Source organism: Scyliorhinus torazame, chromosome 3, assembly GCF_047496885.1.
Source record: "Scyliorhinus torazame isolate Kashiwa2021f chromosome 3, sScyTor2.1, whole genome shotgun sequence".
Lineage (NCBI taxonomy): Eukaryota > Metazoa > Chordata > Chondrichthyes > Carcharhiniformes > Scyliorhinidae > Scyliorhinus > Scyliorhinus torazame.
This window is the reverse complement of record NC_092709.1, coordinates 262,687,577-262,710,918: the sequence shown is the minus strand read 5'-3', so window position 1 is coordinate 262,710,918 and position 23,342 is coordinate 262,687,577. Positions and strand designations below refer to the sequence as shown.

Below are 23,342 nucleotides of genomic sequence, written 5' to 3'. Positions count from 1 at the left end.
CCACGGCACAGGCCCACCCGCAGATCGGTGGGTCCTGGTCGCAGGCCAGGCCACTGTGCCCCCCCCCTCCCCCGGGGCAGATCCCCCTGCACCCCCGGAGGACTCCACAGGCCGTCCGCAGAGCCAGGTCCCGCCAGTAAGAACCTTGTGTAATTTACACTGGCAGGACAGGCCGAAAACAGGCGGTCACTCGGCCCATTGCGGAGCGTAGAATCGCCGGGGGGGGCCACTGCCAACGGCCCCCGACCGGTGCAACGTGATTCCCACCCCCGCCAAAAGACCGGTGCCAGAGAATTCGGCAGCCGGCGGCGGGCGGGATTCAGGCGTCCCCCGGCGATTCTCCGGCCCGACGGGGGGTCGGAGAATCCCACCCCAGTTGCCTGGACCATTAACTCATTAAAAACGAGGTATATTCAAGGGCAATCGCTCTTTAATTATTATTATTATGTGTTTCTTTTCCCAGAGGTGTGGATCGGTGCAGACACTACATGATTGAAATGCAGACCAATGGGAAGTATGTGATATTGGGAGAAGATAGGGCCCACCCATCACTACCCGACTTGGTTGAGTATTATAAAACTGTTGGAATTGAGCCATTCATGGAAGTCCTTACTACTCCTTGTGGGCAGGTAAATGATTGCTACGTTCCTTGAGGATCTTGAACTATCTTACAATGTGCATGTGGTACCAGAAGGTATTCTGGGCTAATTGTCTCTTTTGTTTCATTAAAAAGTTGACTATTTAAAAATAAACAAGTGTGGCACTAACTTCTCATCATAGGTATCTCACCAAATTCCATGCATGTTTCTCATTCATTTATGTTTCTTGTCCATATTGTTATTGATGGAGCACATCTAAGGTGAGGTTGGTATTGAAAGCTTGTTTGTACTACATAGATTTTCACGAGTTTGATGGGTTTATGCTGCATTGCATCCAATAATGGGTAAATGTTTAGTTCCACTTTTTTGCATTCTTTCACATGATGGTGGTCATTGTTGGCTAGGCCAGCATTTATTGTCCACCCTTAAATGCCCTTGAGAAGGTGGTGCTGACTTGCCTTCGTGAACCGCTGCAGTCCTTGTAGGTGCATCCATGTGCTGTTGGGGGGAGAGTTCCTAATGCTGACGCCGTGACCATGAAGGAATAGTGATATAGTTCCAAGTCAGGATGGTGTGTGGCTTGGTGGGAACTTTCATGTGGTGATGGTCCAATGCTATCCTTCTAGGTGGTAGAGATCATGGGTTTGGAAGGTGCTGTTGAAGGAGCCTTGATGAGGTGTTACAGTGCATCTTTTAAATGGCAATCATCAGCGAACATCCCCTTAATGAGCTAATGTCGGAGATAAGGTAATTGATGGACAACTTTGATAAGGACATACCTTGTTCTGGAGCACAAGTCTTCAAAACCCAGTCCAGTACTGCAGTTGCTCAGTCCAGGTTTATGCTTTGTTCAGGTAAAATATTTGGCTCAAAATACAAGTTGAGCTCTGGTTACTGTCTTTATCCCACGATATTAAACCTTTCTTTTGCTTTCAGAATTTTTTGAAGCTTGTAATTGTTATTTTTGTAGAACCTTTTGAGAAGAAAGGCATCCTGTTATAGCTGAGGGCCTGGTTCTTGCCATCTCTTTCAGATTCCCCCTTCCCAACTCTCCTCTACTGTTCCTGGCCATCTTCGTGATCGAGCCTTCGCGTCCAAGCTTTCTCAATACATAGATATCATCTTTCTTCACTACTTTCCTGGCACTGAGCAAGGCAACAGGCCTGTTATATTTAGAAGCATCTACTGTGCTTGTGAGATTTGGGAGCCAATGTGAGTAAGGGAAAACATAGGGAAGATACCAAATATCGTGGGGAAATTGTTGGGGAGAAGTAAGTGAGTGCAGAGTTCGAGATATAAAAGAAGACCAGAAAAAGGAAGGAGACTGGGACAGGGAGAGTGAGGAGAGAATGGGGTGTGCAGACAGGAGAATGTCTATGTTTTCTTAATGTGGACAGTATCTGACTCAGTTACAATTCCCCTCACACTGCTGAAAATCGTATGACTAACATGAAGAACTGAAACTTGGACAAGATATGGGAAAGCTATTGGAACCTGCCCAATTAAAACTAAACCAATGTCAACGTTTTTAAAAATTGAATGGCTAAAAAGGGAGGACAGCAATGAAACGTGCATATCCTTCAAAGAATTTAATCTCACTGACACACTACCCAAAACGTTACTGAATATGCCACCCTTTTTTCAGTACAGCCTGCAGAAAATCTGCTTTTTAATTTGCTTGTCAGCTGGCTTATTCATAGTGCCCAGAGAAGGAAGTGGAGATATAATAAAAATGTGAAATGCAGCAATGCGTCAACTATAGTTTTGTGGTGCACAAGGGCCCTGTCTAAGCTTTGTTCCTCTCTAACACTGAATACTTCACAGAAGCAAAATATTGATCTAATAAGTTGAGCAAGAACAGTTACAACTCACCCTTTCAAATTATTTACTCCTAATGTCAGACACAGCTGGAATTTCATTCTGAGACTCGCGTCCAGGGTTTCGTAACTACAGCCAATAATAAGAAAATTCAAATTAATAACGTACATAGAGAGGAAGAACGTGCATTTCTATAACACTTTACCATATGGTCAGGATGTCCTGAATTGCTTTATGATCAGAATAGTGCAGCACAGAAGGAGGCCACTTTGATCTGCACTGGCTCTTTCAAAGGACAATCCAGTTAATTCTGCTCTCTTGCTCTTTCCTTGTACCCCTGCTGTTTTTGTTCCTTCCAAGTCTTGTCCAGTTTTCTTTTAAAGCCTCCTATTGAAGCTATTTCCACCAACCTATCAAGCGTTGCATTCCAAATTCGAACAAATCTGCGTAAATGTTATTTCCCATCTCGTCTCTAGTTCTTTACCTCACCTTTGCGGACTGATTATTGAACCTTTAGTCATGAAAGGAGCGTCTCTTTATTTACTCCTTTATTTGTTCTTGGAGCATCACTGACTAAGGACATTTATTATCCATCCCTTGGTGCCCTTGTGAAATTGGTGATGAATTGATGCAGTCCATCTGCTGTAGATGCGGCAGGGTAAAAGTGCTATCAGGGAGGGTGTTCCAGGATTTTGACTCCGCAACAGTGAAGGAACAGCGATATAGTTCAAAGTCAGAATGGTCTAATGCTTGGAGGGGAGCTGGTAGCTGCCTGCATTCCAATACATTTGCTGCCCTTGTCCTTCTAGGTGGTAGAGGTCCTAGGTTTGTAAAATGCTGCTGACGGAGCATTGGTGAGTTGCTGCAGTGCGTCTTGTAGGTGGTGCACACTGCTGCCACTGTACATTGGTGGTGGAAGGAGTGAATATTTAAGGTGGTGGATGGTGTGCCAATTAAGCAGGTGTTGTTGTTGCTGAGTTTCTTGAATGTTGTTGGATGCACTCATCCAGGCTAATGGAGCAGATTTCATAAAACTCCTGACTCCATCAAAGCAGCTGAAGATGATTAGGTTAAAGCAACTCCTGCAACGGTGTCCTGGGGTGAGATGATTAGCTTGGCTTCCAACAGCTACCTAGATCTGTAGTCTAGCCCAGTCCAACATTACCACTTTCCTACCATTTATTTCCTCATCGTGATTTTTAAACAGCTCTGTCCAATCTATGATCTAAGGTGAACAGCCCCAACATCTTCAGTCTATCAATGTAAATGTGATGGGGCTGGGAGTATTGCCCCTGGGACTATTTTTCTGAATCTTCCAAACCCACTGAGAAGAACAAGGGCAGCAGACACATGGGAATATCACCACCTCCAAGTTCCCCTCCAAGCTGCAAGCCACTCACCGTTCTGACTTGTAACTACATTGCCATTCCTTCAATGTGGCTGGAACTCCCTCTCTAACGGCACTGTGTGGGTGCCTACACTCCGTGTACTGCAGTGGTTCAAGACACCCCCTTCTCAAGGGAACTATTAAGGATGATCAATAAATGTTGGCCTAGCCAGCAATTCCCACATCCCATGAAAGAATAATTTTAAAAATTAAACCTCAGTGTATCAACTCGTGCAAAAAGTGGTATCTCTGACAATACAGCTCTCCCTAAATCGTGCACTGAAAAGTCAGTCCAGATTATGTGCTCACGACTTGCAACGGAACTTGCCTTCAGACTCTGTGAGAGTACATCTAACTAACATTTAAAGCACATTCCAACATTCATGTGCGATGTTAATTTTGTTTACCTTTCTAGTGTTGTAAAGATCATATGGTAATGCAATATTTTTCCTTCTAGAAATGTGACAATGAGACAGATTATGAAGAACTCAGAAACTTTTCCGTGAAAATCAACCCACAAGAAAGTTCAAGTTTTGATGCTGTAGCTGGTGCCTCGACCCATGACCGAGTACACAATGAGTTGTCTAAGCTTTTCGTACCGCCCGAGTCCCAGTTGGCGGTGCAGCCTCAAATGCCACCAGTGATGAAAAAGATCATGGACAGAAAGCTGCAGGCTGCTGCTTCAGGGGGAACGACTGCGGTTAATTCCGAGAACTGGATTGAGGATCAGCAGCAAGGAAGCAAACACACATTACCAAGATTGTACCCATCGATCCGTTTGGCAATGAGGGAGATTCAGCAAGTGCTTGGGGTAAAATTCTGTTGATTTTGCTTTATGCCAGCTAGAGAATTGGATTTCACAGATTCACTTAGAAAGGCGATGTATGCAGTGCATAAACTAATCACAACATGGTCATTACATCTGACATGAACGGGCAGCAAGGAAGCACACTGGGGCAGCACGGTAGCACAGTGGTTAGCACAGTTGCTTCGCAGCTCCAGAGTCCCAGGTTCGATTCCCGGCTTGGGTCACTGTATGTGAGGAGTCTGCACGTTCTCTGTATCTGCGTGGGTTTCCTCCGGGTGCTCCGGTTTTCTCCCACAGTCCAAAGATGTGCAGGTTAGGTGGATGGGCTACGATAAATTGCCTTTAGTGTCCAAAAAGGTTAGCTGGGGTCACAGGGGTAGGGTGGCGGCGTGGGTTTAACTGGGGTGCTCTTTCAAAAAAGGGCCGGTGCAGACTCAATGGGCCGAATGGCCTCCTGCACTGTAAATTCTATGACATTGTTGATGCCGCCTTTTTCAGAATTCTGAAAAATGTAGCATTTATCACCTTGGATACATGTATTTAATTTAATAAGCATCATGAGATTTTAGTATTACTAGAAATGAAAATAAATATGTTGCAATGTTTTCTTAAATTTTGGCTAAATTTCAGAAGGAATCTGGTTCTTATCATAACCAGAAAACTGCCTCAGTACCTTGTTTTCCAGTTTCCACACTGTTACCTCTGGTGTCCCTAAGGAATCTATCCTGGGACCCCTCCCTTTTTCTCATCTACATGCTGCCCCTCGTGACATCATATGAATACACATTATTTACACATGTAAGCCGATAACCCCAGCTCTACCGCACCGCCTCCCTCACCGCCTCTCTCAACCTCTCCATCGCATTCTTCGAATTCTGGCATCTTGCGTATTCTAATTTTAATCACTCCACCACTGGTGGCTATGCCTTCAGCTGCCTGGCCCTAACCTCCGGAACACTCTCCCTACCTCTCTCCTTCTCTCTGTCTACCTCTCTCCGCCTTACTTTATCTCCTTTCAGACGCACCTTGAAAGCTGCCTCTTTGGCCAAACATTTTGGTCACCTGCTCTAGTGTGTCCATTTGTGATTAATATTAAATTTCATAACAATTCTGTAAAGTATCTTGGTATGTTTTGTTATGTTAAAGGTGCTATATAGATACAAGTTGTTATTCCATCACTTGAAAATGAGAATGGAACATCTGAAAATGTTTTAACTGGTGTATGAAAAACTGAAATTAGTTGGGCATATTGCGGGTGGCCCAATGCAAAACACTGCTATTTAAATTTGAAATGATCATTAAAAGAAAATATTATTAACCTTTTTAAAAATTCTTACAAGAACCCATTTTTCTTTATGAAATGGCTACAGGTAATGACTAACTTGTTTGATTATTTTCTATTTTTACTTGTGGCATACATTAATGATCTAGATGTGAAAGTAGGAGGTACGATGAGTAAATTTGCAGATGACACAAAATTGTTGGTGTGGTAAACAGTCAGGAGGAAGGCCTTACATTACAGGATGATATAGCGACACTGATTAGATGGACAGAACAGTGGCAAATGGAAGTTAATCCTGAAAAGTGTGAAGTGATGCATTTTGGAAGCACACAAGCCAAGGGAATATGCAATGAATGGTAAGACGCGAGGATGCTCAGTGGGACCTTGGAGTGCATTCTATAGATCCCTGAAGGCAGCAGGACAGGGAGATAAGGTGATTAAGAAGGCATATGGGATACTTGCCTTGATGAGCTGAAGCAGCGAATACAAGAACAGGGAGGTTATAATGAAGATGTATAAAATGCTTGTTAGGGCACAGCTAGAGTACTGTGTACAGTTCTGGTCACCACACTATAGGAAAGATGTGATTGCATCTCTAGAAGAGATTCATCAGGATGTTCCCTGGGCTGGAGCGTTTCAGCTATGAAGAGAGGCTGGTTAGGCTGGGATTGTTCTCCTTGGAGCAGAGAAAGCTGAGGGGAGACCTGATTGAGGTGTACAGAATTGAGGGATAATAGGGTAGGTGGGAAGAACTTTTCCCCTGTAGTAGATGGGTCAATACAAGGGGGTGTAGATTTATGGTAAGGGGAAGGAGATTTAGAGGGGATTTGGGGAAAAACATTTTCATCCAGAGGGTGGTGGGAATCTGGAATTCACTACCTGAAAGAGTAGTCGAGGCGGGAACCCGGACATCATTTAAGAAGCATTTAGATGAGCACTTAAAACACAGATGCATACAAGACTACTGACCAAGAGCTGGAAAATAGGATTTGAATAAATATGTGCTTGATTGGATTGGATTAGATTTGTTCATTGTCACGTGTACCGAGGTACAGTGAAAAGTATTTTTATGCGGGCAACTCAACAGATCATACAAAACATAGAAAAATACAGCACAGAACAGGCCCTTCGGCCCATGATGTTGTGCCGAACCTTTGTCCTAGATTAATCATAGATTATCATAGAATTTACAGTGCAGAAGGAGGCCACCCGTCCCATCGAGTCTGCACCGGCTCTTGGAAAGAGCACCCTACCCAAGGTAAACACCTCCACCCTATCCCCACAACCCAGCAACCCCACCCGACACTAAGGGCAATTTTGGACACTAAGGGCAATTTATCATGGCCAATCCACCTAACCTGCACATCTTTGGACTGTGGGAGGAAACCGGAGCACCCGGAGGAAACCCACGCACACACTGGGAGGACGTGCAGACTCCGCACAGACAGTGACCCAAGCCGGAATCGAATCAGGGACCCTGGAGCTGTGAAGCAATTGTGCTATCCACAATGCTACCGTGCTGCCCTTGAGAACAAATTAATCTACACTATATCATTCTACCGTAATCCATGTACCTATCCAATAGCTGCTTGAAGGTCCCTAATGTTTCCGACTCAACTACTTCCACAGGCAGTGCATTCCATGCCCCCACTACTCTCTGGGTAAAGAACCTACCTCTGACATCCCCCCTAATCTTCCACCATTCACCTTAAATTTATGTCCCCTTGTAATGATTTGTTCCACCCGGGGAAAAAGTCTCTGACTGTCTACTCTATCTATTTCCCTGATCATCTCATAAACCTCTATCAAGTCGCCCCTCATCCTTCTCCATTCTAATGAGAAAAGGCCTAGCACCCTCAACCTTTCCTCGTAAGACCTACTCTCCATTCCAGGCAACGTCCTGGTAAATCTCCTTTGCACCTTTTCCAAAGCTTCCACATTCTTCCTAAAATGAGGCGACCAGAACTGTACACAGTACTCCAAATGTGGCCTCACCAAAGTTTTGTACAGCTGCATCATCACCTCACAGCTCTTAAATTCAATCCCTCTGTTAATGAACGCTAGCACACCATAGGCCTTCTTCACAGCTCTATCCACTTGAGTGGCAACTTTGAAAGATGTATGACCATAGACCCCAAGATCTCTCTGCTCCTCCACATTGCCAAGAACTCTACCGTTAACCCTGTATTCCGCATTCATATTTGTCCTTCCAAAATGGACAACCTCACACTTTTCAGGGTTAAACTCCATCTGCCACTTCTCTGCATCCTATCTATATCTCTTTGCAGCCGACAACAGCCCTCCTCACCATCCACAACTCCACCAATCTTCGTATCGTCTGCAAATTTACTGACCCACCCTTCAACTCCCTCATCCAAATCATTAATGAAAATCACAAACAGCAGAGGACCCAGAACTGATCCCTGCGGTACGCCACTGGTAACTGGGCTCCAGGCTGAATATTTGCCATCCACCACCACTCTGACTTCTATCGGTTAGCCAGTTCGTTATCCAACTGGCCAAATTTCCCACTATCCCATGCCTCCTTACTTTCTGCATATGCCTACCATGGGGAACCTTATCAAATGCCTTACTAAAATCCATGTACACTACATCCACTGCTTTACCTTCATCCACATGCTTGGTCACCTCCTCAACGAATTCAATAAGACTTGTAAGGCAAGACCTACCCCTCACAAATCCGTGCTGACTATCCCTAATTAAGCAGTGTCTTTCCAAATGCTCAGAAATCCTATCCTTCAGTACCCTTTCCATTACTTTGCCTACCACCGAAGTAAGACTAACTGGCCTGTAATTCCCAGGGTTATCCCTAGTCCCTTTTTTGAACAGGGGCACGACATTCGCCACTCTCCAATCCCCTGGTACCACCCCTGTTGACAGTGAGGACGAAAAGATCATTGCCAACGGCTCTGCAATTTCATCTCTTACTTCCCATAGAATCCTTGGATATATCCCGTCAGGCCCGGGGGACTTGTCGATCCTCAAGTTTTTCAAAATGCCCAACACATCTTCCTTCCTAACAAGTATTTCCTCGAGCTTACCAGTCTGTTTCACACTGTCCTCTCCAACAATATGGCCCCTCTCATTTGTAAATACTGAAGAAAAGTACTCGTTCAAGACCTCTCCTATCTCTTCAGACTCAATACACAATCTTTCGCTACTGTCCTTGATCGGACCTACCCTCGCTCTAGTCAATCTCATATTTCTCACATATGTGTAAAAGGCCTTGGAGTTTTCCTTGATTCTACCCACCAAAGATTGTTCATGCCCTCTCTTCACTCTCCTAATCCCTTTCTTCAGTTCCCTCCTGGCTATCTTGTATCCCTCCAGCGCCATGTCTGAACCTTGTGTTCTCAGCCTTACATAAGTCTCCTTCTTCCTCTTAACAAGACATTCAACCTCTCTTGTCAAGCATGGTTCCCTCACTCGACCATCACTTCCCTGCCTGACAGGACATGCATATCAAGGACACGTAGTACCTGTTCCTTGAACAAGTTCCACATTTCACTTGTGTCCTTCCCTGACAGCCTATGTTCCCAACTTATGCACTTCAATTCTTGTCTGACAACATCGTATTTACCCTTCCCCCAACTGTAAACCTTGCCCTGTTGCACGCACTTATCCCTCTCCATCACTAAAGTGAAAGTCACAGAATTGGGGTCACTATCTCCAAAATGCTCCCCCACCAACAAATCTATCACTTGCCCTGGTTCATTACCAAGTACCAAATCCAATATGGCCTCCCCTCTGGTCGGACAATCTACAGACTGTGTTAGAAAACTTCCTGGACACACTGCACAAACACAACCCCATCCAAACTATTTGATCTGAAGAGTTTCCACTCAATGTTTGGGAAGTTGAAGTCACCCATGACTACTACCCTGTGACTTCTGCACCTTTCCAAAATCTGTTTCCCAATCTGTTCCTCCACATCTCTGCTACTATTTGGGGGCCTATAGAAAACTCCTAACAAGGTGGACTGCTCCTTTCCTATTTCTGACTTCAACCCATACTACCTCAGTAGGCTGATACTCCTTGAACTGCCTTTCTGCAGCTGTGATACTACCTCTAATTAACAATGCCACCCACCCCCACCCACCTCGTTTTCCACCCTCCCTAATCTTATTGAAACATCTATAACCAGGGACCTCCAACAACCATTTCTGCCCCTCTTCTATCCAAGTTTCCGTGATGGCCACCACATAGTAGTCCCAAGTACCGATCCATGCCTTAAGTTCACCCACCTTATTCCTGATGCTTCTTGCGTTGAAGTATCCACACTTCAACCCATCTCCGTGCCTGCAAGTACTCTCCTTTGTCAGTGTTCCCTTCCCCACTGCCTCACTACACGCTTTGGCGTCCTGAATATCGGCTACCTTAGTTGCTGGACTACAAATCCGGTTCCCATTCCCCTGCCAAATTAGTTTAAACTCTCCCGAAGAGTACTAGAAAACCTCCCTCCCAGGATATTGGTGCCCCTCTGGTTCAGATGTAACCCGTCCTGCTTGTACAGGTCCCACCTTCCCCAGAATGCGCTCCAATTATCCAAATCTCTGAAGCCCGCCCTCCTACACCATTCCTGCAGCCACGTGTTCAACTGCACTCTCTTCCTATTCCTAGCCTCGCTATCACGTGGCACCGGCAACAAACCAGAGATGACAACTCTGTCTGTCCTGGCTTTTAACTTCCAGCCTAACTCCCTACCTAAACTCGTTTATTACCTCCACACCCCTTTTCCTACCTACGTCGTTGGTACCAATGTGCACCACGACTTCTGGCTGCTCACCCTCCCACTTAAGGATCCTGAAGACACGATCCGAGACATCCCTGGCCCCGGCACCCGGGAGGCAACATACCTTCCGGGAGTCTCGCTCGCGACCACAGAATCTCCTATCTATTCCCCTAACCATTGAATCTCCTACTACTATTGCTTTTCTATTCTCCCCCCTTCCCTTCTGAGCCCCAGAGCCAGACTCAGTGCCAGAGACCTAGCTGCTAGGGCCTTCCCCCGGTAGGTCATCCCCCCCCCCCCCCAACAGCATCCAAAACGGAATACTTGTTTTGAAGGGGAATGGCCACGAGGGATCCCTGCACTGTCTGCCTGTTTGTTTTCTTTCCCCTAACTGTAACCCAGCTACTCTTGTCCTGTACCTTGGGTGTGGTTACCTCCCTGTAACTCTTCTCTATCACCCCCTCTGCCTCCCGGAGGATGCAAAGTTCATCCAGCTCCAGTTCCCCAACACGGTCTCCGAAGAGCTGGAGTTGGGTGCACTTCCCGCAGGTATAGTCAGCGGGGACACCAGTGGTATCCCTCACCATCCACATCCTACAGGAGGAACATGCAACTGGCCTAGCCTCCATCCCCTCTTACCTGTGGACCAACTGGACCTCCACCCTCCGACTCTGCTCCCAGTCAGCTGCACTCTGTAAACTCCTGGCTTCCTTCTCGCTCTTTGCGGAAATGTAGGAAACAAAATGAAAAGAGCACCTTACTCCCTCCTCACCTAACTCCCTCAGTCACCAAACTCTCACTATAGCACTCAAATGCACCAAATTCAGCCCTCCCTCAGTCACCAAACTCTCACTATAGCACTCAAATGCATCAAATTCAGCACTCAGTGCAATCAAAGTCTGCACTGCAGGGGGTCACTTTTATACTGTGAATCTTGCCTCTGAAAACTGGCCTAATCCAATTAACTAATTAACAAGCTCCAGCTGCAAGTACCTACAAGTAGAACCTTTGTTTGAAGCTGATTGAAAATTCACCTTCTTCTAAACCAAACAGCAAGTTTTAAGTTAATTAACTAAATAAAAGAAAGACTAGACTTTAGATAAAAATGAACCCTTATACTCCCTCAGTCACCAAACTCTCACTATAGCACTCAAATGCACCAAATTCAGCACTCGGTGCAAAAAAAATTAAGTACATGAAAATAAGATCATTAAGTACATGAAAAGAAAAAGAAAATACATAATAGGGCATCACAAGGTACACAATGTAAATATATTGACACTGGCATCAGGTGAAGCATACAGGAGTGTAGTATTAATCAGTACATAAGAGGGTCGTTTAGGTGCCTGGTAACAGTGGGGAAGAAGCTGTTTTTGAATCTGTGCATGTTCTCAGACTTTTGTATCTCCTGCCCGATGGAAGTGTAGTGATCTGCATAGCTGTATGTACACAAGGGGTTAATGTATAGACATAACAGCTAAATAATCATTAGAGGGCAGCACTAGAGATGGGTATAAGAGACAGACTCAAGCCAAGATCCAGCTCTTCGAAAGGACAGGGATAGTGACCACAGGTAATCAAAGACAGCTCAGCGCAGGTGTAGCGAATCATAACCACCTACAATACTATTGATTAACACTCGTAGTCTTCCAATTAGATAGGAGGAAGTTGAAAGAGTGATTTAGCCGATCGGAGGCGTCTTTGATTATGCTGCTCGCTTTCCCCAGTCAGGTATAGGTGGAGTCAATGGATGGGAGGCAGGTTTGTGTGATGGACTGGGCGGTGTTCATGACTCTCTGAAGTTTCTTGCGGTCTTGGGACAAGAAGTTGCCATACCAGGCTGTGATGCAGCCAGATAGGATGCTTTCTATGGGTGCATCTGTAAAGGTTGGTAAGAGTTAGTGTAGACATGCCGAATTTCCTTAGTTTGCTGAGGAGGTATAGGCACTGTTGTGCTTTCTTGGTGGTAATGTTGACGTGCGTGGACCAGAACAGATTTTTGGTGATGTGCACCCCTAAGAATGTGATGGCCAGCACAGACATGATGGGCTATCATGCCGTCATTTCGAGTGGACAACTCAATAGTGAGCTCTGGAGGCGGCCACCCCCCTTTCCCCACCATCACTGGATTTGCTGGGCCACCCCACTGCCCATAATTTGAGTGACCCTGCCCCCCCCCCCAGCCCCACTGAAACCCCATAAGAGAGGTCTGCACAAGAAACCGCCCATTATAGAGCTCCCTCCCAGACCCCCATTAGAGAGACCCCCCACCAGTGACTCCCTCCCTTCCCCCAAAGACCCCCCACCAGAGACCCTCCATAAGAGAGAACCTGCCAGAGATCCTCCATAAGAGAGAACCCACCAGAGACCCTCCATAAGAGAGAACCTGCCAGAGACCCTCCATAAGAGAGAACCCACCAGAGACCCTCCATAAGAGAGAACCTATCAGAGACCCTCCATTGGAGAACCCACCAGAGACCCTCCATTGGAGAACCCACCAGAGACCCTCCAGTGGAGAACCCACCAGAGACCCTCCAGTGGAGAACCCACCAGAGACCCTCCAGTGGAGAACCCAGCAGAGACCCTCCATGAGAGAACCCACCAGAGACCCTCCATGAGAGAACCCACCAGAGACCCTCCATGAGAGAACCCACCAGAGACCCTCCATGAGAGAACCCACCTGAGACCCTCCATGAGAGAACCCACCAGAGACCCTCCAGTGGAGAACCCACCAGAGCACCTCCATAAGAGAGAACCCATCAGAGACCCTCCATGAGAGAACCCACCAGAGACCCTCCATCAGAGAACCCACTAGAGACCCTCCAGAAGAGAGAACCCATCAGAGACCCTCCATGTGAGAACCCACCAGAGACCCTCCAGAAGAGAGAACCCACCAGAGACCCTCCATGAGAGAACCCACCAGAGACTCTCCAGAAGAGCGAACCCACCAGAGACCCTCCCTGAGAGATCCCACCAGAGAACCTCCATAAGAGTGAACCCGACCATTACAGAGACCGTTGCCTGGAAGCTAGCGAGCAGTCCAGACAGTGAAAAATCACTGCTTTAAAACTCACCTGTGTATTACACCTGCTGGCTCAGGTAGAGAAATCAGCACCTACAAATTCTTAGAAAGCAAAAATCACATCAGCTGGATTAAAATCGCCTCTGATCTTTGATCTGAAAGTCTTTTATTCACATCAATGGGAATTGGTTTTACTAGGCTGTGTATGACAGCTTACACACAGCCAGCTGTCTGGATTGCTAACTTTCGCTTCCCTTCATGCTTGAATGGTTCTCCAGTACCCAGCTGTGAAACTAACCACAATGCATATAACACAGAACAGTACAGCATAGAACAGGCCCTTCGGCCCTCGATGTTGTGCCGAGCATTGTCCGAAACCAAGATCAAGCTATCCCACTCCCTGTCATTCTGGTGTGCTCCATGTGCCTATCCAATAACCGCTTGAAAGTTCCTAAAGTGTCCGACTCCACTATCACAGCAGGCAGTCCATTCCACACCCTAACCACTCTGAGTAAAGAACCTACTTCGGACATCCCTCCTATATCTCCCACCCTGAACCTTATAGTTATGCCCCCTTGTAACTGCTGCATCCACCCGAGGAAGTAGTCTCTGAACGTCCACTCTATCTATCCCCCTCATTATCTTATAAACCTCTATTAAGTCGCCTCTCATCCTCCTCTGCTCCAAAGAGAAAAGCCCTAGCTCCCGCAACCTTTCCTCATAAGACCTATCCTGCAAATCAGGCAGCATCCTGGTAAATCTCCTTCGCACCTGTTCCAATGCTTCCACATCCTTCCTATAATGAGGTGACCAGAACTGCACACATTGCTCCAAATGTGGTCTCACCAGGGTCATGTATAGTTGCAGCATAACCCCGCGGCTCTTAAACTCAAGCCCCCTGTTAATAAATGCTAACACACTATAAACCTCCACATTCCTCAGAACCCTGTCGTTGACCCTGTAATCCGCATTCACATTTTTTTCTACCAAAATAAATCACCTCGCACTTATCAGGGTTAAACTCCATCTGCCAATTTTCGGCCCAGCTCTGCATCCTATCAATGTCTCTTTGCAGCCTACAACAGCCCTCCACCTCATCCACTACTCCACCAATCTTGGTGTCATCAGCAAATTTACTGACTCGCCCTTCAGCCCCCTCCTCCAAGTCATTGATAAAAATCACAAATAGCAGAGGACCCAGCACTGATCCCTGTGGTACACCGCTGGTAACTGGTCTCCAGTCTGAAAATTTTCCATCCACCACCACCCTCTGTCTTCTATGTGATAGCCAGTTACTTATCCAATTGGCCAAATTTCCCTCTATCCCACACCTCCTTACTTTCTTCATGAGCCGATCGTGGGAACCTTATCAAACACCTTACTAAAATCCATGTATACGACATCAACTGCTCTACCTTCATCTACACACTTAGTTACCTCCTCAAAGAATTCAATCAAATTTGTGAGGCAAGACCTACCCTTCACAAATCCGTATTGACTATCCCGGATTACGCTACATCTTTCCAAATGGTCATAAATCCTATCCTTCAGGACCTTTTCCATTATCTTCCCGACCACTGAAGTAAGACTAACTGGCCTATAATTACCAGGGTCATTCCTGTTCCCTTTCTTGAACAGAGGAACAACATTCGCCACTCTCCAGTCCTCTGGCACTATCCCCGTGGACATCGAGGACTCAAAGTCAAAGCCAAAGGCTCTGCAATCTCATCCCTTGCTTCCCAAAGAATCCTTGGGTATATCCCATCTGGCCCAGGGGACTTGTTGACCCTCAGCTTTTTCAAAATTGTTATTACATCCTTCCTCAGAACATCTACTTCCTCCAGCCTATCCGCCTGAATCACACTCTCATCCTCAAAAACATGGCCCCTCTCCTTTGTGAACACTGAAGAAACGTATCCATTCAACGCCTCTCCTATTTCTTCAGACTCCATGCACAAGTTCCCACTACTGTCCTTGACCGGCCCTACCCTCACCCTGGCCATTCTTTTATTTCTCACAAGACAAAAAAGCCTTTGGGTTTTCCTTGATCTGACCTGCCAAGGACTTCTCATGCCCCCTCCTAGCTCTCCTAAGCCCTTTTTTCAGCTCATTCCTTGCTACCTTGTAACCCTCAAAGCGACCCTACTGAACCTTGTTTTCTCATCCTTACATACTCTTCCTTTTTCCTCTTGACAAGACATTCAACCTCTTTTGTGAACCATGGTTCCCTCAAATCGCCATTTCCTCCCTGCCTGACAGGGACATGCCTATCAAGGACATGCAGTATTTGTTCCTTGAAGAAGCTCCACTTTTCATTTGTGCCTTTCCCTGACAGTTTCTGTTCCCATCTTATGCTCCCTAACTCTTGCCTAATTGCATCATAATTACCCCTCCCCCAATTATAAACCTTGCCCTGCCGTATGGCCCTATCCCTCTCCATTGCAATAGTGAAAGACACCGAATTGTGGTCACTATCTCCAAAGTGCTCTCCCACAAACAAATCTAACACTTGGCCCGGTTCATTACCCAGTACCAAATCCAATGTGGCCCCCCTCTTGTCGGCCTATCCACATATTGTGTCAGGAAACCCTCCTGCACACACTGTACAAAAACTGCCCCATCCGAACTATTTGACCTATAGAGGTTCCAATCAATATTTGGAAAGCTAAAGTCACCCATGACAACTACCCTGAGACATGTAACAAAGAGCAAAGAAAGGTACAGCACAGGAACAGGCCCTTCGGCCCTCCAAGCCTGCGCCGACCATGCTGCCCGTCTAAACTAAAATCTTCTACACTTTCGGAGTCCGTATTCCTCTATTCCCATCCTATTCATGTATTTGTCAAGATACCCTTTAAAGGTCACTCGTCCCTGCTTCCGCCACCATCTCCGGCAGCGAGTCCCAGGCACTCGCTAACCTCTGTGTATAAAACTTGCCTCGTACATCTCCTCTGAACCTTGCCCCACGCACCTTAAACCTCTGCGCCCTAGTAATTGACCCCTCTACCCTGGGAAAAAGCCTCTGACTATCCACTCTGTCTATGCCCCCCATAATTTTGTAGACCTCTATCAGGTCGTCCCTCAACCTCTATCGTTCCAGTGAGAACAAACCAAGTTTATTCAACCTCTCATCATAGCTAATGCCCTCCATACCAGGCAACATCCTGGTAAATCTCTTCTGCACCCTCTCCAAAGCCTCCACATCCTTCTGGTAGTGTGGCGACCAGAATTGAACACATTACTCCAAGTGTGGCCTAACTAAGGTTCTATACAGCTGCAACATGACGTGCCAATTTTTATACTCAATGCCCCAGCCACTGAAGGCAAGCATGCCATATGCCTTCTTGACTACCTTCTCCATCTGTGTTGCCCCTTTCAGTGACCTGTGGAGCTGTACACCTGGATCTCTCTGACTGTCAATACTCTTGAGGGTTCTACCATTCACTGTATATCCCCAGTCTGTATTAGACCTTCCAAAATGCATTACCTCACATTTGTCCGGATTACACTCCATCTGCCATCTCTCCGCCCAAGTCTCCAAACAATCTAAATCCTGCTGTATCCTCTGACAGTCCTCATCATTATCCGCAATTCCACCAACCTTTGTGTCGTCCGCAAACTTACTAATCAGACCAGTTACATTTTCCTCCAAATCATTTATATATACTACGGACAGCAAAGTTCCCAGCACTCTGCAGAACGCCACTCGTCACAGCCCTCCAATCAGAAAAGCACCCTTCTATTGCTACTCTCTGCCCTCTATGACCTAGCCAGTTCTGTATCCATCTTGCCAGCTCACCTCTGATCCCGTGTGACTTCACCTTTCATCTAACTAAGACTGGCAGCTCTTGGACCACATCAGGGGCTGTTTAGCACAGGGCTAAAGAGCTGGTTTTGAAAGCAGACCAAGGCAAGCCAGCAGCACAGTTCAATTCCCGTACCAGCCTCCCCGAACAGGTGCCGGAATGTGGCGACTTGGGGCTTTTCACAGTAACTTCATTTGAAGCCTACTTGTGACTATAAGCAATTTTCATTTTCAAAGGCAGTTAAATGCTCTCACACTATTTCTCTGCAGAAAGCACTTAACTGCTTAGGTGAACAAATGTCTCCTGTTATTTCGAGCTCAGCAGTTTTCCCACACCACAGGGCTCAGTAACTCCCTGAGTCGCTTAAATAATACTCACAGTTTCTTCTAAAATATTTAAGAGTATCTTTCCTAAAATGTTTCTCAGATTGTGAATAGTCCATTAAAACTGACTTTTTGGACTCATGAATGGGGGGGAAAAAATAATCATTGAGGAAAGTATCTATAGGCTACTAGTTCCTGTAGGACCTTGAGAACTACTAACAGATGATGAGGGGGAAACACACGAAATTTCAAAATTACTTTGAATTAGTTGCGCGGCTTTCAAAATGTTTTGATGGTGGGCTTTCTTCTTAAATACTTTTGATTTCATTTCAAATATGGCTGATAACTGAATGTTTGAAGTTTGGTTTTTAGTTAACAGTAAATATTTTGGATTTACAGCAACAACCCGCATTTAACAGCCCTAACGCTGGAGAGGAAGTTGTGCCGGAACTCCCTCCCAAGCAGTCGAAGGGGAGTCACAGACGTCCATTATTTGGATCAGAACACTGCAATAAGAAATAAATGTTTGTAAGGTAACAATTGAGGACATATTGTATGCCATCAATGTACTGATGTCCAGATTATAGAACGTATGAGCAACAAAACAATGTGCAAGTTATTGACCTCCAAGCACCATTTACATTTGACATGCATGTTAATTCTGCCTCATTATCAAATCATAACTGATATGATATTGCCCTATTCCACAATGGGTATTATGTTTTAAAAAAACCTTGCAGGAATTCTGTTGTGGGGAGGTTCTGAATTATGCACTGTATTGTTGAAAGCTATACTGATAGAAGAAAGGCGTTTCATCATTTTATCTTTTCCTGGCAAAGAATCGAATTGCTAATAGGACACTGATGAGTTATGATTTCAACAGAGAACATGTAAGAAGAGGAGAGAAACAAATGTCATTGCCCATGTGTGGGTAAGGGAAATTCAGAGAATGATGCTTCACGTTTTGAGGGTAGCTACAAACACATGAAGTCCAGTCTTTTGGGGGTTTCACTTGAAATCAGAGGAGTAAGGTCAAAACTTTTCATTGCTGAAGGAAGACATGGGCAGCACGGTGGTGCAGTGGGTTAGCATTGCTGCCTCACGGCGCCAAGGTCCCAGGTTCGATCCTGGCCCAGGTCACTGTCCGTGTGGAGTTTGCACATTCTCCCCGTGTTTGCGTGGGTTTTGCCCCAACAACCCAAAATGTGCAGGCTAGGGGGATTGGCCATGCTAAATTGCCCCTTAATTGGAAAAAAATGAATGGGTACTCTAAATTTAAAAAAAAAACGAGAAAAAAATTGATGAAGGAAGACTAAAAGTCAAACCATCAATGGTATCAAAAGAATAGAACCGCACTAAAATTACATATCCATCATGCCCGATGCAGACCTTTCCAATAGAAATACAAATGAGTGATTCGCACATCAACCCCTTGACTTCCCAGCCATTAAAAATGAATTTAGCTCATGTGGAACCTGTGTTTTTGAATGAAGTAAAGGAAACAAAATTTCCATTGCTGCAAAGAAGATATGGAGGGGATGGAGCCAAAGTGATTCATTGCCATTTTACTGTGGGGAATGGAAGTTATACGCATGGGAGATGTGTGTTATGAATAAAGTTGACGAATATGGAGTTGGGTTTTCACATGGGGTATTGGATGGAGCTGAGAGTGAAAGAGACCATTGATGTGAGGAAGGAGTGAGCGTTCTATTCTCTCTACCGCGAAGTTAATGAAAACTAAATCCGATGATGGGGCTGTATGTAGCTTTTTAACAGAAAGATGCTACAAACGTGGATTACATTTTTGAGGTCTAATTTCTCTCAGAATCTATATCCAGGAGAAAATTACAGAAGTTACCGTGGGTATGTTACACTATGGCCCAGAATTAGTGAAATAGCCACATTAGCAAATGCCATACCGGTCCGCTAGTGTCACACTTATGCTACAATTTGCTGATGAGCTGAATAGAACATGCCACAGTTACGGATTACAGCAAGTCAGATGTTAATGCCTTGTACAGGTCCAATATAGATTTGTCCACTTTTGTAAATAGTTATTTCGGGAAACTGGCATTATCACTGTGAAATATGACCAGTTGCTTGTGGTTGTTAATATTCCTATTCATGAAGAATGCTTATTTTCAAATCTCCAAATATTGTGGACATTGGGCTAGACAGTTGGTTTGTAATGCAGAGCAACACCAGCAGCACAGGTTCAGTTACTGGTTACAGGTTCAGGCGCTGGAATGTGGTGACTAGGGGCTTTTCACAGTAACTTCATACTTGAGACAATAAAAGATTAATATTATTATTATTAAGTCACAATCCTGAAAGCCCCAAAAACTGTACAAGCTCAAAAGTTACCTTCAGTTTTGTTACCACCGCCTGGGCTGGGACACAGTCAATTCCAGCTTCCCTTGACCAAGAGTCACAACACAATTGAACTAACCAATAATTCTTAGAAATATACCAGAAATATTTGGCCCTTAGCTGCTCAATAATTACAGTGACCAGGTTTGTAAATTTAAAAAATTAAATTTATTAATAACAATAATTATAATTGAATATGCAGCAAGTACAACGGGTTAACTATTATCTATATGTGTGTATATATATATATATATATATATATATATATAATATTATATAAAATATACATACACACACAAGACAAACAAACAGGTGGGAAGAGGGGTGGATATAATAAGTAAAATGATAAAGAGTCTTTGTTTCAAATGGTTGTCTTTAAGCATGACTTTCCTTCAAACCAGGCTTTCAGGTCAAGGACTCTGTTTTCCAATCTGTAATGGTTTTCACTGTAGATTCATTCAGGTCACTGCAGTTTCAGAAATGCAGAAGCTATCTAGCTTTTCTGAAGAAAACACAACCACTACAGATGTTAGGCTCACCAGTCTGTAGTTCCCAGGCTTTTCCCTGCCGCCCTTCTTAAACAAAGGCACACCATTTTCTACCATCCAATCTTCAGGCACCCCACCTGTGGCTGTCGATGATTCAAATATCTGTGCGAGGGGACCCCCAATTTCTTCCTTAGCCTCCCACAACATCCTGGGATATATTTCATCAGGTCCTGGGGATTTATCTACTTTTATACATTTTAAGACTTACGGCACCACCTCTTCTGTAATATGTACATTCCTCAAGACATCATTATTTATTTTCCCAAGTTCCCTAACATCCATGCCTTTCTCAACGGTAAACACCGATGAGAAATATTAATTTAGGATCTCACCCATCTCTTGTGGATCAGCACACAGATGACCTTATAGATCCTTAAGATGCCTACTCTCTCCCTCGTTACTCTTTTGCCCTTTATGTATTTATAGAAGCTCTTTGGCCTAACCCTAATTCTCCTTTGCTTTCTCTGCCAAAGCAGTCTCATGTCTCCTTTTTGCCCTCCTGATTTCTCTCTTAACTCTACTCCGACAACCGCTATACTCTTCAAGGGATCCACTTGATCCCAGCTGCCAATCCATGTCATATGCCTCCTTCTTCTTTTTGACCAGGGCCTCAATATCCCGAGTCATCCAGGGTTCCCTACTTCTACCAGCCTTGCCCTTCTCTCTAAAAGGAATGTGCTTACCCTGAACCCTGGTGAACACTTTTGAAAGCCTCCCACTTACTAGCCATCCCTTTCCCTGGCATCAGACACCCCCAATCAACTTTTGAAAGTTCCTGTCGAATATCACTGAAATTGGCCTTGCCCCAATTTAGAATTTTAGGTTTTGAGCCAGACCTATCATTCACCATAGCTATCTTAAAACTAATGGAATTATGGTTGCTGGTCCCAAAGTGATCCCTCACTAACACTTCTGTCACCTGCCCTTCATTATTTCCCAAGTAGGCTTACATTAACATTGCAATGAAGTTACTGTGAAAAGCCTCTAGTTGCCACACTCCGACGCCGGTTCGGGTACACTGAGGGAGAATTCAGAATATCCAATTCACCTAACAAGCACATCTTTCGGGACTTGTGGGAGGAAACCGGAGCACCCGGAGGAAACGCACGCAGACATGAGAGAACGTGCAGACTCCGCACAGACTGTGACCCAAGCTGGGAATCGAACCTGGGTCCCTGGCTCTATGAAGCAACAGTGCTAACCACAGTGCTACCATGCCACCCAACAGCTAGCAACATAGTGCAACTTATTAATTCCTCGTTCTCTCTGCTGCTTGATTTAAAGATACATTAAGAATCCACGGATCAAAATGATAACAGCAAAAATTGAAGGGGAAATAAGGGAATCCACAGTAAGGACCCAAACTGTATCAGCTGCATTAGCTGCTTGTTTCCTTTTTCTCCAGCTTGAGATCTAATTCTTGCCAATGTTCATTTTATAAACATGAGGAGTTGTCAACTATAGAATTTATAACTACAAAGATATCTACTTGGTGCCTTATGACATCTCTCCAAGTAGATTTTTTGCCATAGAAATATGTGCTGTAACCTAATTACACAAAGCAGCTCCTGCTTTAATTTGGGTTCTAATAGAATGGGCTAGTGAACTTGGCATAACTTCTGTGGAATTTCTGATCTGTTGTAATTTGTGCAATTTCTTTCAGGCTGAAAACTGGGTGTATGTGTCCACATATGGCTGAAGAAAGATGATACTTCCGACATGTTTACTGCTGCAAAAATAATCTTTCTATTTCTCTAATGAAGCAAGTTTATCTCGCCTGTTTGTGCTGGATATATTTTGTACTGTCTCCAATGAGTATTTTGCACAATTCTATTCTTGAATAGTGTTTTCACAAGTTTTGTCAATAATCTGCAGAAAGCTGCTTATTGCAAAAGAAGTGTTTATATTTTCACTCCATACATGTTCTGTAACTAGTGTTTGGACAACATTGATCTGTTCTTGAATGCGTATGCAGGGAAATAATTTGTATTATTATTAAAAATTACAAAATGTGATTAACAAAAGCTCTTTTTTTAGCTTGTTGCAACTTTGAGAAAGTCATTTTCCTTCATGGGTTCACTGGGAGGTTACATTGTAGATGGTGGAAATCTGAGCTGGAAACTGAAAGTACGGGAAAGTATCTGTGAGGAGAGAAATGGGTAACATTTCAGGTCTGTGACCTTTTGTCAACACTGTAAAGGTTAAACAGGAAAAGGTAGGAAAAGACTGAAGAGGAATGGGGGGTGGAAAAAAGGGGAAAATTGGATTCGATTTGGATTTTGTTTATTGTCAGGTGTACCGAGGTACAGTGAAAAGTATTTTTCTGTGAGCAGCTCAACAGATCATTAAGTACATGAAAAGAAAATACATAATAGGGCAATACAAGGTACACAAAGTAACTACATAAACACCGGCATCCGGTGAAGTATACAGGGGTGTAGTGTTAATCAGGTCAGTCCTAAGAGGGTCGTTTTTGGTGTCTGGTAACAGTTAGTGATAGGGTCAAAGACGAGAGATAATAAATAACCAAAGGGATGTCACATAAAATAGAATGATAATGAGACAAGTGATTGAAAAGAACAATGGGCTGGATTCTCCATTTCTGAGACTAAGTGCTGACGCCGGC

At 44.7% G+C, this 23,342-nt stretch overlaps 1 protein-coding gene across 3 annotated transcripts in view; it reads left to right on the top strand.

Annotated features, from left to right (window-relative positions):
• LOC140409085 (myosin-IIIb) overlaps positions 1 to 22,740 on the top strand; it is a 250,058-nt gene extending 227,318 nt beyond the window's left edge. The window contains exons 27-30 of one of the 3 annotated variants that reach the window (XM_072497187.1): positions 464 to 629; positions 4,262 to 4,615; positions 18,198 to 18,322; positions 22,380 to 22,740. In XM_072497187.1, coding sequence (XP_072353288.1) covers positions 464 to 629; positions 4,262 to 4,615; positions 18,198 to 18,320 — 643 coding nt within the window. In that variant the 3' untranslated portion in view covers positions 18,321 to 18,322; positions 22,380 to 22,740. Of the gene's footprint in view, positions 1 to 463; positions 630 to 4,261; positions 4,616 to 18,197; positions 18,332 to 22,379 lie in introns of all 3 variants that reach the window. The other 2 variants (XM_072497186.1, XM_072497184.1) reach the window with 2 other exon arrangements.
• Positions 22,741 to 23,342: the final 602 nt, after the last annotated feature.